The sequence below is a fragment of the Centrocercus urophasianus genome, unplaced genomic scaffold, assembly GCF_019232065.1.
Source record: "Centrocercus urophasianus isolate 14NV4802_14NV808 unplaced genomic scaffold, USGS_Curo_1.0 seq_17, whole genome shotgun sequence".
NCBI lineage: Eukaryota > Metazoa > Chordata > Aves > Galliformes > Phasianidae > Centrocercus > Centrocercus urophasianus.
This window is the reverse complement of record NW_024884722.1, coordinates 7,607,629-7,625,053: the sequence shown is the minus strand read 5'-3', so window position 1 is coordinate 7,625,053 and position 17,425 is coordinate 7,607,629. Positions and strand designations below refer to the sequence as shown.

The 17,425-nt window shown below is 46.7% G+C and overlaps 1 protein-coding gene across 4 annotated transcripts in view; it reads right to left on the bottom strand.

Moving 5' to 3' along the window:
- AFAP1L2 (actin filament associated protein 1 like 2) overlaps positions 1-17,425 on the bottom strand; it is a 55,439-nt gene that overhangs the window by 10,710 nt on the left and 27,304 nt on the right. For 2 of the 4 annotated variants that reach the window (XM_042817746.1, XM_042817748.1), the window contains exons 2-6: positions 11,768-11,902; positions 11,172-11,249; positions 7,792-7,883; positions 5,160-5,273; positions 4,123-4,213 (exon numbers count right to left, since the gene is read on the bottom strand). In XM_042817746.1, coding sequence (XP_042673680.1) covers positions 4,123-4,213; positions 5,160-5,273; positions 7,792-7,883; positions 11,172-11,249; positions 11,768-11,902 — 510 coding nt within the window. The remainder of the gene's footprint in view (positions 1-4,122; positions 4,214-5,159; positions 5,274-7,791; positions 7,884-11,171; positions 11,250-11,767; positions 11,903-17,425) is intronic. The other 2 variants (XM_042817749.1, XM_042817750.1) reach the window with 2 other exon arrangements.

The following is a 17,425-nucleotide window of genomic DNA, read 5'->3' as shown; positions in this document are numbered from 1 at the left end:
TGGCCACAAGTTTGGGAACGTTCCCTTAGATGCTTTCTGATGCTTGCTGCTTTTTTTCCTGCCAAGATGCTTTCTCTACTTTCCACTTCAAGCCAAATACAATTTTAAGGCAGTAGCAAGCTACAATCATCCCTTGTCCTCTGAATGTCAGAAGTAAAAATGGTATTTGCAAAGCCATGCAACAAGCAAGGATCTATTGTATTTGAGACGTCATTCCACTTTCCCTCCTGGGCTAACAAACCTCCACTCAGCATCGAGGGGACAGCAAGGGGCTTTGAAGTAACACACTGCTGCAGCAGCAAGAATGAGTCATAAGTGGCAGCTGTAAACAATAGCAATCACATTTTTCCATGTTCATTCTCAAACTGATTGCTCCTTTATCGGGATGAGCTGAGATTTTCAATGCTCAGTGCTAATGGTAGGTTATAGCAGCTGATAGGAACAGCTGGTCATTGGCACCAGATTCATCAGAAGCAGCAAAAATGGTCCCATTGGCTGCAAGGGAATTTGCAATGCTTTGCTGGTGTTTACAGTGCAGCTTTTATTCACAGGACCGGATGCCTATCACTGCTACTTAAGCTCATTCAGCAAGACAGTAAGATTCGGGCACTGTCTGTGTAGTTTTGCAGTCTTACCCCATCAAACAGCACCAGGAAAAATATTTGAAAAAATGTTTCTCTTATCAGAATTTAATGACACTCATCAATTCTTAATATCTATAGGAGGTGATATTGTCAGATCAGTGGGAAAAAAAAAAAAAGAAAAAAAGAAAAGAGGAAAAGAGATAAAAAGCGCTAAGATCTTCAGTGAAGGACATTGCTTTACCTGGGTTTGTTTTTTAAATAGAAAGAACTGAGAGAGGTAACAAAGCTGAACTCCTATCCAGTCCTAACCTGCAGCATTCCTTAAGGGATCAGCACAAAGCTGCACCACTTAAACTTATTAAAAAAAACAATACTGCCTTTCAAAGCCTGAATTCAGCATGCTGCTGGCTCAATATCTCCATACCTGCAGCGTATCAGTTCATCTTTTAGGGGAAAATATTAACCTGCAATGCCTTATCCATATTTAGACCATGTCCACAGGCACTTGGGTCAGTAACGCAGATGGAGCAGAAGCTCACCACTCCTGGGAAGCCTCACTAAGGATTCTTCCCTGTGTGGCAGTGATGTGGGGATCCCCAGCCAACCCACATGCCAGAGCTTCTGGAGCCAACAGTACTGCCTGGTGTGTAACCAGCACGGGTAAGTGAGGGGCCAGGTGACTGCCCTCCATGCATATCCTGGGCAATGCCAGGGGGAGCACATGGTCTTCTTTGCTAAAAATAAGGTTTAAAAAAAAAAAAAAAAAAAAAAAACGAAATGGAAAAGCACTTCAGGTTTGAATGCATGCCATACCCATTGTTATCGTGGCGTAAATAACGCCCTCAGAAACCTGCAACCCTGGCCTGGGTCCAGCCGCAGCAAGCCTACCAAAAAGACCTGCACAGTCAGAAGCAAAGAGAAAGGGAAACAAAGAGAAAAAGCCACAGATAAGCAAATGCAAAGAACAAGGGCGTCAGGCTGGCTCGGCCCCGCTCCCCCCTGCTACACAGCGCTGCCCCATCCCCAGCCTGCACAGCTGCCATATGTGGCCTTTGGAGAGGTACAGTGGGTCCGGGGTGCGTTGCCATCATCAGAATTAAAATCTGCCAGTGCAGCTGAGCTGCTTCAGTTGGAATCGCGGCTGCTCCCTTGGCAGTCTTGTCGCCACTTGCATTTTCACTCCGTTTCTTATCGCAGCCTTCAATTATGCAAATAGAGCAAAGGAAGAGAACGATAAGGGCTGAACACATCTCAGCCCAGGAGGGAACGGAGAGGCAGCGTTTGCAGAAGCTGTACCATGAAAGGCAGCCGTTCCCAGCGGAGAGGTGGGGCTGCTGATGAAAGAGGGATCCCAACACCCAGAGGGGTCTCTGCCTGCTTCGTTTTAATTCATTCACCCACGGTTTCTTATGCTGCAGTCCCACCTCTGGGGCTGCACAAATCCTCTATCTCCTGAGCCCATCTGCAGGCTCGCTTTGATGTCCTTCCTTGGCTGCACACTCCTTTTACTAGCAGCCCTATTCTTGTTTAATTTTGCTCACCCATAGTTGGGAGGGATGCGGGTGTCCTGCAGGATCAGATCACCTGAGCAGCCCCTGCCTGCCCTCCCCACCCCAAGCTCGCAAGACAGCAGCAAAGCAGGGCCAAGGCTGCAGTTTTGCCCCACAGGATTGGAACTCCAACATGAGGCAAACAGGGCATCAGCTGCTTGGTAAGGTCCTAAAAACCACTGGTGGTGCAGCACTCAGACCCCTGCAGCAGCCCATAGGGAACAGCTCAATCATGGAGACTGAGCACCAGCACCCACACACTGCTCTTCCTGCTGCTTTCCTTCCTATGACTGCCCAGGTGTGGCTTATTCAGAACATCCTCATTTGAAAAAGGCACTGTAGCAGTCTGAGGACACTGCCTCCAATGCTCCTGTTGGTACAGCTCTGTCAGAACCCACCACAACCTAATCAACCTAATTCTGGCAGTGCTCCCACCACCAGGGGCTTGGATTTTTCTCTATCACACTTGCAGGACTGATCTCCCTGATCCTCAGCCCTCTAAACTGGTCCTGCTGGGAGTATTTGCATCCTTGAGAAGCAGCTTACCAAGTGAAAGCAGAAGTTGAAACTGGGCATGTGTTTATCACTCCTGCCAGCCACTTTCAATGCAGCATGAGCTCATGGAGCTGCCTGGATAACAAAACCTGGGCTCCCAGCATACAGACCCATCACTGTACTCCAGCTAATCTGGTGCACGCCTTTACATGCCATAGCTCTTAGGGCATTATCCTCCTTCCCAACGTGCAGCAGGGAAAAAATTACAGAGATATCTTCCAATGCAGGCAAGCGGAAACCCCGCCTCCCCACCAAACAGTGTGCTTCACCAGGATGAGCCTGGGCCTTTCCTCCGCCAAGCTAGGAATCATCTTCCTCTTTCCCATCACAGTGTAGTGCAGCCAAAATGGGACAGTTCCTGACAATCAAAATCTCTTTGCATTTCCCCCTTCTGCTGAGCACTGAAGCTCCTAAGCCTTGGTGAGAACAGGGTCCCTCCTGAGCTACCATGCTTCACTACTGGGAGCTTCAGAGCTGGTGTTGTGCACTGGGGCTGGAGAGGACTGTGCTTCTCTCTGCTCAGGCTCAGCAGCCAAGAGCTCAGAGCCAAATCCCAATTTATCCTCAGCTCTCGTTTGTCTCTTCCATCTTGGATCTGCCCTACACCACATATGTGATCAAACCCTTCTCTGCTACAGTCACAGCTGCTGAGCGGAATTGCTTTTCCTGGTGTGTGGTATCATCTTTCTCATTCAGATTTAAACAGATTATAAAGCAATGACAAGATCAGCTCTGCTGTCAGATCTGAGGGTGGTAATCTCTCATCGAGGGTAGTCCCACAGAGGAGGAGGCACAAATACAGCATAAAGTGAGAATCTGGGAGCTCTGCCTGCAGGCAGCAGCCTCCCAGGGGGGTGACAGCCATTCGTGGCACTGCTGAGGACATGGGCATGAGCAAATATGCACCAGGTGAAGCCATGCTGTCCTTTCACATGATGTGTGTCTTCTAAAACAGGTTTATAGATGGTTAAACTACCAAAAGAGACACAGCTGAATAAATACTCAGTGATAAAACCCATTACAGCATCTAGCAGATCAACAGCCATTGACTGCGAGCCCCAAAGGGACAACTGGAGCAGCAGGACAGAAATGCAAGCCACTGGAGCTTAACCCCTTCTGAATGGAAACCAGCATTTGCCTGCAGCCTATCTTCCAGAAAAACATCCAAAGAGAATCCATAATAACTTCAAGCATTTCAGTGATGTTGTATTAACCCAGACACACTGCACACCACTATCTGAGTATCTGCAGGAAACTTAAAAACTTGGAGTAATTCATCAGACTTCTCTTGTCATAACATTAGATCTATCTTACGTGTGACCAGCATCAGAAAACACCGTCTGTCACACACAAGCTGTAAGAGTTGTACATTCCTTAGCCTATTCTCATAAACCTCATGTCCTGCATCTCACACATGACCCCCCAAGATGTACCATTCATAGAGACATCGTATGGCTCAGCCTCTTCGTAATATCCCTCTGGGGACTCGATCTTGGGAACCAAAGGCTGCTTTGTTTCGGGAATCTGCAGAGTAAATACATAACAGAAGTGTGATTTAAGGTACATAAAAACAGATGCTTGAGAACAATGGGTTGCCCTTTTTGCAGGACTAAAATACGTTCTAGAGTTGTTATGTAAACAAGCTGAGGTGGCGGGAAGAAAAAGTATGGGACTGCTGAGGTTTCCCAGTGTGCAGTTAAAGCATAGCGGAGTTCTTTGAAATTACCACATAACTGTGTCATAAATATTACTTCTTTTAATTTTGCTGAAAGTTCTGAGAGAATCAGGTCAAACATTTCCCCACCAGCAGCAGTCCCAGCCCATCAGCCTTACTGTGATCCAGCACTCCTGCCTGCTGTTCAGCCTCATCATAATGACACAGCTCCCTGCACTGCTGATCACCCTAATAGGGAACCAAAGGGGCAGCAAAGGGACAACCCTGGCTTTGCCCTGAAAAGCACAGCCTGAGAAGTTGTTGATCATTTCTCGAAGTCTGGTGGATTGCACACCAACAGCTCTTTGAGGAAATAGCAGGAATCCTTAATTGTGTTCTGAGCAAAAAATGAAGGAAATGGATAAACAACACTGATGGAAAATAAGCCTTTGAAAGGAGTTCAAGTGCTGGAAAATCCCTGTGGTGCTTGCCAAGCCCCTCCCTAAACACAAGCAGGGGCTGGCAGGAAAAACAGGCTTGATCCTTTAGTAATACCAACACATGAGAAAAAAGGAGGAAGCTAAGGAGCACATTTTTACTTCTCAAGTAATTCATATAACCGTTCAATGTGAGATGGCAGAGCTGGAGATAACAGGCAGATGAGCCCACAGCTTACTCTCTCCCCATAGCACGTGGCATCCCACCTCTCCCATCACAGCCTCCCAGCAGTGCTCCCCTGTCCCCAGCGGTTTCCCCTCTCCTCGCCCAGGTCAAACCACCCTCGGTCATCTGACAGCGGTATGCTCTGGCTCTCACCACTTCAACTGGCTCCTGATTGGGACCTGTGCAAATCCTGGACAGGATGTTCAGTGCATGCAGGGCTGAAACCCCACTCCTCTCAGCAGGACAGGCAGAAGAGCAGGTCTGTTCCTGCAGATACAACAACACTGAAGGTCACAGACCATGCATGTTTCTTCATGCTGGACCTTATGATCGCTTTGGGGTGGCTTGGAGAACTCTGTGGCCCAGCTAGACACCAGCATCACAGCATGGTCTAAGGCAGGATTGTTCCCTTGCACCATCGAATGTAGGTTTAAAGCTGTTCATCCTGCCTTGGTTATTTCCACCAGGGGGTACTGCCTAGAATAGAAAGCTTTAAATGAAAAGATTTTCTGGCCAGCAGCTGCCCACGATAGGAGATGCTTAGGTAGTCAGGTAGCCTGGCCACACTATGCAAAACCACTGCTCCCACGAGGGCGAGCTGCACACGGTCTTAGACAAAAACTCCTGTTGAAGGGCAGCCAGATGCTGTGAGCAGACCCTGAGCTTGCTTTCAGAGTCACCTAGGACAAGCTGTCAGAAAACACTTGCCTCCAAGCACTTAGGAACTTGTCCTAACGTGTTAAATTAAAGAAACAAAAACAAATCCAACCACTCCAAAGCTTTACTTAATCCCTTCCCTGGCTGAGAATGTGTCTGCAAGTGCCATATGCAGTGGCCTTGTGTGTGTAGTCAGCTCACATTGTGTTATGTCATAAACAAATGGCCTACAAGAAGAAAGCCTGTGGATTTTCTGACACCATCCCACGAGTGTCAGGGAAGGGGTGGGGGAAAGGGGCTGCTCTGTTTTGTTTCCTACAGACAATGGAAGCCAACAGGGACTAGGTGGGACTGCGCCTCAGCTGCCACAGAAGTTATTTTTTTTCCATGTTTCTTTTCCTAAAGGCATGGAGTTGTTTTGTCTCTATCTTAAGTCAAAGAGCTGCTGTGTTATCTAAGCCAATTTGGCCCTCACAGAACTGTGCCTGGTGCACTGTGGCACAATGGAGCATGCAAATAAATCCATCTTGAGAGTTCACATCTGTACTGTGTGATTTTCCCAGAAGATGGCTGCAGGAAGCAGCAGAGCAAGGAGAGCTGCCAGGGCCACCAGAGGATGAAAGGGCACTGACATCCAAGCCACAGCCTGTGGGATTTACTGCCTAAAGACTGCTCTGGGACAAAACCAAATCAGTAGGAGACTGCTGGGCCACTCTCTCTTGGGCAGCTCACTAGCTGTTGTCAGTGAGCACTGGATACAGCCCTCTGTGCAGAGCTTTATCACCATATTTCTCCTATGCCCCAAGAGGCAAGTCTGAAGCTTCAGCATGGGATGCTTCATCACCAACCGAACATAAAACCCCAAACATAAAATAAATACATCCAGACATTCTCTCCTAACCTCACCGAGGCGGTCACTACTCACACCCACACAGGAACACCAAGCACAGACAATTCGTTTTGCCTCAGTAGCAATTTCCACCTTCTAATTGAGACCACATTAAGGATTTCCCCAGCAACACTCCTTGAAATATTTAAGTACCTCTGAGTGCTCAGATGTCTTTGCAGCCAGCAGCTCCTCAGATGCTCCCAGTGAGGAGGTACTCGATTGCTTTATGCAAGTGAGGTTATCTCCACTGGCAAGCAGTGAGAGAAGGCAGTTCTGGCACAGGCAATTGGCCTGGGAGCAAAGAATAACCTCAACTATCACTGAGGACTGTTTTTCCTAATTTCCTCATTTAACTTTCCAATTGCTGTATCAGAAAGGTACAACAGATGCTCTAGAGCCATCCTATAACACCTGATACACAGCCAGATTTTCAGGGCAGAAGCCAGGAAACAACAGCAGATCAGGTGCAGGCATCCTAAGAGCTGACCCTGAACAAGGGTGTCTAAGAGCTGAGCTGTTTGAGGAAAGGGCTTTGAGTGCTGGGTTCCTTGAGTCTCCCTGCTGAAGAGTCTCTGTGGTATGTAACTAGCTGTTCTGCTGAAGCACACAGTCTGTCCTGGGGAAGGAGCAGGTTCTCCGTGGTCCTCCCCCAGACTGCCCTTATTCACACCCCCTGTCCTCCTTTTTCCTTTCACATCCCGAAATCCCAACTGCTGCGATTCCCACGTCAGACCAGCTACAGAACAGCAACATCCCCCATGTGCATCCCCCAAGGACAGCTGGGTTGGCTTTTTGGCACGAGGACAAAATCCCACTGAAATCTGACCATGCTGAACTATACCCTCACTAGATTTATGGCTGTCCCTATGGAATAATCTAAAGGAACACTGCAGTTTTTTGATGCAAGCCCTCAGTAAGCTGGAGCACAGCGCCTTGGTCTTGCATCTCTGAACATTGAAAGCAGTGGGAAAATGTGTTCTGTAAGGCAGTGCAGCCCCACATTGCCTTCTCCAGCCACCTTCCTCCCAGCCTGGGGCGAAAATCCATATATCGGGGAGCTCCTAGCTGAATTAACAAAGCTCATCAGGCCTGTTCGTCTGATGAGCAAACTGCTGGCAGAGGTCTGTCCATTTAGCCACGCTGCACACTGTGTAATAAAAGTGACCATGAAGTGTTTGGAAGTTGATGTCCCCAGGTTGAGGGCTAGGCAGTGAAAAGCAAAGGCTCTGTAACACCTACCTTTGGAGGGGGCAGCTCTGGAAGGCTCTTCTGGGGAGGGGATGAATGCAGTCCCAAGTCTCCATTGGTCAAGGAGTTTTTCCCATCCAGAGCTGCAAGCCAGAAACACAATTATATCAATGACATGTGGCATTTCCCAGCAAAACACTGGCTAGCAGGAGGTGCAGGAACAGTAAGGTACTATTTAGGTAGGAAGCAGAGGGATAATTAGAGGCAGCACTGAAGTATCCATGTCACTTCAGGCTACGTCCAGGACTGTGGCATGAGGAGACAGAGCAAAAGAATCTGATTCTGATTTTTTGAGGGTCATATTTTTCCTTCTGGAAGGAGAACTGTGAAGCCCAGGCCTATTGGGTTGGGCTGGGCTGCACAATGCTTCAAAGACAGCAAGGAACAGTAATTTAATTGCTATTGAATCTACCAGCTGAGGAAGAGATGCTCTTGAAGCAGCAGAGGCCAAACACGTGAAAGGACATATGGCAACAGAACTGCTCCAACTGATCAGCCTCAGCCTCTAGAAATTCAAATTTTCCAAGCAGCTGAATGCAGGGATTCAGTAGCCAGAGGGTATGTCAAAGGCTCAGACAGCTTGTGTGCAGTCCTCCTCAGCACAGAGCTCCTGGGTGGCCTCAGGCAAGTCCACAAATCCCACGACCTCCAAGACAGCAAATTCAGTGATGTTCAGGAACAAGTGGGAGACAGGCATTGAAGAGCCAAAAAAATTAAGAATGTTACTCTGCTTTATTCTGAGCAGTGTAGAAGTCCCTTTTTATACAGCGTCTCTCTGCAAATACTTTGGGAGAAACAAGGCTGAGATAATTCACATCTTGCAGGTTCAGTTGATTAAGCAAGGGAATTAAGTCCAAAATCTGCACTGAGTTGATGCTCTGGGACCCTTGGTCACCTGCTAAGGCTCCACCATGCTCCTTGGGCACACACAGGAACCACCAAGGCATGGTGCAGCAGTGCCCAGCAGCAGTTAGCACTGTACTTAAAAAATGCTGGCATCAACCTCGCTGCATATTTCTGGGCTTTAAAAATAGAAGATGGAAACCACATTACTTTCTTCCACTCTGGGGCTCAGAAGACAGAACAACAGCTCTGCCCCAGGCTGCAGCAAGCTCCCAGCTGGGTGGTGCAAGAGACCAAAGCACATCTCTCAAGGCAGATTGCTCCCTCTGGCACGGGCTTTTTGCTCATCAGCACCAGCTAAATGCACAGAGACTCACAGACTGACAGACATCAATGCACAACACAGGAAGGACTGCTGGATGTCCCATAAGGTTCCAAAGGAGAGATGCACCTACTAAAATCCCCATGATTACGCTGCTGGAGTCAGGAGGTTGTTGGAAGTCAGTCTTTTTGCAAGTGGACCAAGGAGTTGCTGGGCCTTTGCTGCTTTTGGAAACACCAGAAACAAGACTGGGATTTCCTAAAGCATCAGTGTGCATCTCCTTGGAAGGGAATTATCTCCACATTCAGATATCCACACAATACACCTTATGGGTGCTTCTCTAGCAGAGAAATGGACAGGCCAGCCTGCACCTTCCTGTGCCAGGCAGAACCTCCCAAGCTCAGCTCTGCAGAAGAGCAGTCACTGCAATAGTGCTAGCTACTGCCTGACCTTTGCAAGTGATGCCTATCTGTTTTCAGCTCTCTGGCAAACCTAGAAATCATCTCATTGAACCTCATCATGCCAGGAAAATGCAGTTCCCCTCCATTAGGGGCTGAAGTGTTATCATTCTGGGAAGCGTTTCATGCTGTGTTGCTACAGCACACCCAAGCCCAGCTATGGTGGTGTGAGAAACCTGCAGGGCATGAGAGGTCCCACTGACCTCAGCCACAGAAATGTGTTCATCGCATCCCACCAAAGGATGTGGATAAGTGAGATAAAGAGAGCACTGGGGCATCCATATCACATCTCCCAGCCCAGTGGGCACAGCCCTCTCCACCTGCTAACCCCAATCCTGCAGGTCCCACCGCTGCCCAGACACGCACAGACCTTTCCATGCAGTGACTGACACAGGCTCAAGGCTGTATACCATGATGCAGCTATGGCCAAGATTCCACGCGTATCTCACTGACTGCAGCATTTCCAAACAACCCAGAAGTTTTACTTGGAATAGGGAGGTTGCTGAAAACAGAGAAAGAGAGAAGCGCCAGATCCCACAGGGAGGGACTGAGTGGGTCGGCTCACAGCCTGATGGGGAGAAGTCTGAAATAGAAGAAGCAACACTAAAAATAAGTTGTCTGAAATACATCCCTGAGTTTCAGAATGGTCAATCAGTGCAAGCCGTGCTTTACCCACCCAAATGACAACTTAGATAAAGAGGTGCATCTGTTGTGACTCAGCCACTAAGAGCTACTGGGTGGCTGTGCAGTCTTGTTACAGAGCATTACAGCATGACCCAGAGGAGCCAGCCTGTAGCTCATGCTGGGGCTGCCTGCGTAATGCGGGAGGACATCCTATCCTCAGGGGTATTTGAAGTGAACCTAAATTCAGCTGCAGGTAGTTTAAAAATGAACCAACCCACCAAACAAACAAAAAAGCCAACACAAAATGACAAAACTGAACCAAACAACTCTGAAAACACAGAAACAGTGCAACCCTGACTAGTATAGGATCAGCACATCAACAGCTGGCTGCACTAATGCATCTCCTTGTTGTTTTGGACTGGAAATTTTGGGGTTGGGTCTGCTTCTGACTGCATGTGCATTAAGAAGATGCATGTCAGCAATAACTTGCTCTGTGCAGTTATCAAATACAGCATTTGTGATCAACTTCAAAGAGCATAAGTAATTTTAAAGAATTATGTTCTTTGCCTCAATATAAATTCAAAACTTGGGAAATCTAAATTGGAAATGAAGCTTGGTTGTAGGTTTAATTTCTTGGCTTGTACACTGCAGATCTGTCTGCCCCCAGCGGACAATGTTCCTCTTCTCACACAGATGGTGCAGGCCGTGTCTGGGGGGGTCACCTTGCAGGGCTGTGACAGCTCAGACCCTACTGCAAAACAACACCAACGGGACAGGCTTTCAGGGTCTCGAAAGGTGAAGTGACTTCTTCCATGGCCAAAGGAAACATGACAGCTTCCTTAAATATTTCAGGCACTGGAGCTGCAAGCCTTAGAAGGCAACATTTTTTATCCCAAAATAATGCTCTCCAAAGTGCTACTTCCAGGAATAACCGCTTAGTGTTGGCAAGGACCGTGATGTCCAAAGGAATGCAATGAAAATGGCAGCCCTTCCACAATGTCAGCTGCTTCAGTTCCCAGAGCCTCCAGAGAGGCCTCCACCAGCCTCATAAACCAAGGCTTTGGCCCCACATGCACCTCCATCATCTTGAGGAATGAGGCAAGCATTGACCTCCAATTCCTTACCTTTGTCTTGCTTCTCCTGGTCACCCTGCTGTCTGTTGACAGTCACTTTGTTCATGTAAATATATTCTTCATCGCCTCCTGCATGCAAACAAAGGCAAAAGTGAAGCCTGCATATACACTGTGTGGAAAAAACTTAGCACTGGGAAAGCAAAGACAGATGTAAGAAGTGTCTCTGCTAAGTGCACACTGGGGAGAGCATGTTGGTTGAGACAATGTACAGAAAAAATCCCAAGCAATAATAAAAAGCAGAAAAATTAAGTGCTGTGCAGTCCAGGAAATTCCATAAGTTAAAATTTCTACTTAAGCACTAACTTAGCCAAACAGCACATCCTGTGTATCTTACAAAGTGGATTAAATAAACTTAAGGTTTAATAAGGAAAACAGAAAGGATCAGGAATCTTGGGAATCCTCTGCTTGTAAAGCTGGACGCATAACTATAGTAATTTTACATAAACAGTTAGAGGTCACTGCAAAAATAATCGCCATTTCATTTTCTCCTTTTAAATTTCATGTCTATCATCCCTGCCAACCTCCAACAAAATGCTGCACTGGGACCCCACAGCCGTTCCCACGAGAGCCCGCCGCCCCAGCCCTGCCTGTACCGCTGGACTTGTTGTACACCCTCAGCAGGTCAGAGAGGAAGCTCTTCTTCACGAGAGCAGTGCTGCTCAGGTTCTCCTTGTCCAGTATCCTCAGAAAGTCTTCAAGTTCTGTGAGCAGCTGCTCGAGAGCTATGAAAGCAACAGAGACAATGGTTGGCAAAGCCGCTCGGTGGCATTTCAATAGATGACATACATTGATTTGGTATTTTCCATTTTTCTGCATTTTTTTTTCTGCCCAGGAATAACTTACATTTATTTTTCCAGCTCGAACCCTCCCTCTGGTAACAAAAAGAAATTCATTTAGCCTGTTCAGGCTGCTAAAATCCCAGGTAAACACCTTCTCTTCTTCCTATAGTCCTTTTTCTCAAGGAAAGAAAAATTTAGAGGCATTTTGAGCATTAAGGCTGAGACTGCACAAAAGCATCCATCAAGATCTTGACACCTGAACCTTGTGTCCCTTCAAACACCTATCAGAAGCCACCTGGATTGTTATCTATCAATGACCCTGCTTTTCGGTTCCACTTCCCAAGCTCAGTCCTTATTTCCCCGCAGTGACTTGACAGCATCCACACACCATGGTTTCCTTCTGAGATGGTACTGCTCAGCTCTGCCACTGACCAAGGGGGCTGACAGGGCTCACGCTGAACAGCAGGCGTTTAATCACTTACTGTTATTTGCTCTGAAATTTTTCATGGGCTAATTAGCAGCTGTGTCAGGGCCACGTTCCACAAAGGAAATAACAGGGTGTTATGTGAGAGGGGAAGCACAGTACAGGAACAACAGTGAGTGGGAAAAGCAGGCAAAACCCAACTGGTCAGAAGCTCCCCCCAGTACCTCCCTGATGCTAAGGACACTGGGGAAGAAGGGCAGTGGAGTGAGGTTACCACTGCCAGGCCAGGACCCCTCAGCACACCGCCAAAGAACAAGTGGCTGAGACATCTGGGTGACCTAACTGGGGCAATATGCCTTTGCCTTGACTTACAGCATTTCCATACTACTGGCTGCCATGTGAATCCCAGTACACAACTGTGAGCCATAGAAGCGCCCACGTTTCAGCTCTACAGGGCAAAGCATCTGAAGCGTACTGAGTTTAAGTGAACTTAATGATCCTTAGAGGTCCCATCCAACTCGGGAAATTCTGTGATTCTGTGATCAAGTGTTACCACCTCAGTGTCACAAGGAACACTGGTGCAGGAGAGCCATCACCTTCTCACTTGCCCATCTTTAGCTGATGACTACTCCTCAGGTGACAGCTTGTTAGAAGATGGGAAAAAAAAGAAGATGGAAAAGGTTACTGTAGACTGTAAAGTTTTCTGTTGCTAGCTATTAATTCAAAATCATGCTGCTGCTCTCACACTGTATTAATCTTCAGCAGGTTGACTCTTAAACAGTCTAATGAGTCCAGATCAATCAGCAGTGGCTCCACAGGAAATGTCTAACTGCTATCTCTTCACCCTTCATCTTATATCCTCTACACCCAATTCATTCTTTCTGGTCTGATTTAGGACCATTAGGGAGTGAAAATGTCTGCATCATGCTGCATTAACTTGAATGTTTTTGTTAGCTGCTGCTTTGCCTGGCTAAAACCCACCGTTACCCAGAGAAAGTTAGAATCATTTCAAGAAACAATAGCATTTTTCATAAGCTACAAGGAAACAGGTAGTATCTGGGGACAATATTAGATAACACTGATAAGCATCTCTAAACAATGATCTGAGAGCACTTTGTATCGAGTGTGCTCAGCGCCTGCTGCTATCCAGCATCAGGGAGCCTGCTTCTCCCCAGCTTCAGAAAGCTCCACTGAGGCAAATCCCACTTATCTGCTGCAGCTGTGCCCTTCTGAAAATCCAAATCGAAGTCAATTCCTGCTGAAGTCAGACCTAAACGTATGTTCCTGTCAGTTTATCCCAGAGGACAGGACTTCGGTGTGTTAGCGATGGTACCAGAAGTAACACAGCACAAGAAAGAACTAAGCTTAATTTGAAGGTTCAGAAGTTGTCAGTTGCCCCAGTGGCCCACATGGCAGTCGTGATCCTGCCTTTGCAGGGAGGAGAGGATAATTCTCTCCTCCACCCCCACAATGGCAGAAAATGACTTTATTCTTCCCCTAGGCTTCCACAGCTAGCTTACACACAGGGCCAGGCTCTTGTGAATGACACTACAGTAGGTTACATTTTCCAGCCCACCAAAGCTGCATTCAGGCTTGCAGCGATTCAAAGCAGCTCATTTGGGATGTGATCTTGGGGCCACTGAGGTCAGTGGAAAGACTTTGTCAGACTTCATGGGATTCAGACTCAAGAGATTAGTTTTGCTCCTCTTCAGCAAGAAGCCGCACATAAACCATCTGCTTCTATGCAAGTATCACTTTCATCTCAGCTGGACATTCCCTATCTAAACCTGATACCTGCAAAAATAAGCCACCATAAAAATGAATGCGACCATTCATTCTCTCATATCAGAGGAGAACAATCTAAAACTCATCAGAGTGATGAATGTAGGAAGGAAGAAGGCTGAGTACAAGGCCAGATCCGCTCTGCAAGCAACAATCACAGCAGGTCCCAGCAAGTCAGTAGAATTAAAAACAGTTATGAACCCACATATGTCAAACCACCTCAGGACCCAGAGTGCTGGAAACTACTGCTTGATCTCAGCTAAAGACCTCTCGTGCTGTGGTGATGATGTGCTGAACATATTCATGGCAAAACCACAGGGGTGGTTATCCAAAGCAGCCTGAAACAAATGGCTCTCCCTCCTGGCAGCATGTTGGCAATTACTCCCATAGCTATGCTTGCTCTCCAGGGCAGCAGCTACAGATGCAAGGAACACATTTGCAAAATCAAAAGCGCGAGTAGCAGAATGAGAAATCAGAAGTAGACAGAAACCAGAGTGACAAGGAGTACAGTTCTCAAAGATGCTTTTGTGAAACGTCCTCCCGCAGCTATAAGGCTCTTCTCTCATACCTTTTGCAAAGCCCCAAGTCCAATGTCGCTCAAGTAATCTTTCTACCCATCTACTTCTATTAGAGGCACTACTTCAAATAAATGCCTTCACAGCACTTGCAAAAATTCTGCCTTACTTACGAAAAACAGACTACCTCTGAGGTTAAGGCTGGGGAAAGCAAGGCCCAGAAGAATTAAAAGATTTAGCCAAGGTCACTGTGGAAACCTCAACTGAAGCCAATTCTCCCAAGCCCCAGGACAGAATACTCCATCTCCTCACCAAGTATCCCCCAAAAAATAGGTTAGATTAGATAGCACAACACAGCTCCTATCATGCTCTTCTTCATGGCCACAAGTCTCAGTCCTGGATACAACTATAAGGATTTCCCAGTTAGCAATGAAAAGAAGTGTGGGTGTGTAATTGTCAGTGCACAGAACTTGACTCATCCAAGTGATTTGTCAATTAAAAGACAGAACTTTAAAATACACAGAAATCTTACTTTTTAGTGGTGTAGGAAAGACTTACCGGGCACAGACTACAACCAGAACTACCAGCTCCTCTTGCCTGCACTTAAATGGAGGAAGAGGGCCATTTTTCCCCCTTTTCAGCCCAGGACAATGAAACCATTTTTGCAGAGACTCCTGGGCAGCCCTCTGACCACAGCAGATCTCTCTGTACGAAGGTTGCAACTTTGGAGGCAGCAATAAGCAAAGAACTGCTTGAAACACAACTGATCTGTTTCAATGTCAATTCAGTGACAGAAGGGAGCACTGAAAAGGGCTTCTTTTGGCTCCAGTCTATGGCCTTTCTTTGCAGACAGAAAGTCCCTTGCACTGCAGCAGTGTCTGTCCTAGTTCATGTAAAGCTAGAGCCAAAAATGCAGTAGCTTGCAAAGCCCCCATTGAGGAAGCACATTCCTTGCAGTAGAGCTGCCAATTCTGCCTGACACCAAGGTCACTGAAAGGTAAATGACCATTAAACTAGATTATAAAAAGCCATTCCCTTCCAATAATCACTGATCTTTGTCATTTTACTACAATAACAACCTATGTCTACATCTAATTACTTCATAACTTGACCTTATGAGGAAATGGAAAGACAGGCTCAGAGCGAACTTCCACTCAAGTGTTTTAGTAACCACTGGACAAGATTATAAGGCCATTTAATCTAAATTTGATTATTTATTTTATCAAGGTAGAGGGGCCCCAGCCACTGTGTAAAGGATTCTAATAAGATACATGCTGAAAGATAAACTCTCCTTTGCAGAGACAGGAGGTGGAAGATAAGGAGTACTGTTACTAGCAGGAAACTAGGGCAGCCCTGCCTGCAGCTGGGAAGTTGGAACTAGATGATCTTGGTGCTCCCTTCCATCTCAAGCCATTCTATACAGGTGAGAGTGATTTGGCAAAGGACATGGTCTGGTCTCCGGCCCATTCCCAAAACAATCTGGCTTCCCTGTGTCCCAGTTTGCAGCTCTCAACCCCAGATCACTCTTCTCTGAACCCTGATGCATGGAGGAGAACCATGTGGCTTAGTAGGTCAGTGTCTCAGCAGTGCTCAATAGGCTGATGAGTGCAGGATGGTAGGCAAGAAGTTTGCCAACTTGGTTTTCATTGCCACAAACCAGGTCCCATTGCCCAGGCTGGCATCCACACTGATGGGCCAGCCTTTCTGCTTTAGCTTTTCATGGGAAGAAAAAAAAAAAGAAAAGAAAAGAATAAAATATTCAATCCAGTGTCAGCCGGATGAAACTCCTCCATTTTTTCACAAAAGAGTGTTTCATAAATATTTGTAGAAAAAAGAAATCTCCCCACAGCAAAATGTGAAGTGCTGTGTTTATCAAAGGAAAGGAAAACAAATAATACCAAAAAGAAAGAACAGCAGGCCTCCAGTAAACACTGAACTTTCTCATTGAAGAATCATTGCTAGATTAGAAGAAAAAAAAAAAAAAAGGTAAAAGTCACAAAAATAAGGCAAGCTAAAGTCCCTCTAAATACGGAAATTAGAGAACTAGCATATTTTCCCTATTAAGCCTGCTGTGTCAGCCAATTATGACCACTGTCACAAAGCTGTCTGATTTCCAGACATAATAAGTGCTAACAAGGAAGAAAGAAAAAAAAAATCCAGACTGCTTCTATTGCTGCACCTAAAATCCAGCACTGCCTGGCTTCATGCTCCAGCCGGGAGCATTGGGCTTGTCTTTGTTGCAAAGGATGAATCATGCAAGGATAGAGGCAAACAATGTGTCTGGTGGGCTGTGAGCTGTGAACTGCACAGATGACCCCCACCAGCTCTGCGTGGGCTGCTCTGGAAGTTGGAACAAACCTCGCATTGAGAAGTGGCAGCTCTAACCTAGGAACTCTGAACTTTAACAAAACGGCAGCAGAAAATGCACACAAAGCGTTTCAGTTTGCTGAGCAAACAACAGGCTTCTCTTCACTCCACTGGAAGACAAGGAACGACATCCAAGAAAAATTAAGAGAAAAAAAAGAAGGAAGAGAGAAGGGAAGCAAGACATGAACGCTGTCATAAGGAGCTCTAAGCAATCTGGTATTGCAGTGCCATGTTGTTTTTCTATGTGCAATATAGGGGAGCTGAGTGAAAATTCAGGGTGATACTGCGATATCTTTCTTTGCAAAGCATCTCAGTCTTTCCATAGCAGACCAACTGGTGAGTCACTGGAGCTCAAACTGACAAACAAATTGGTTGGCT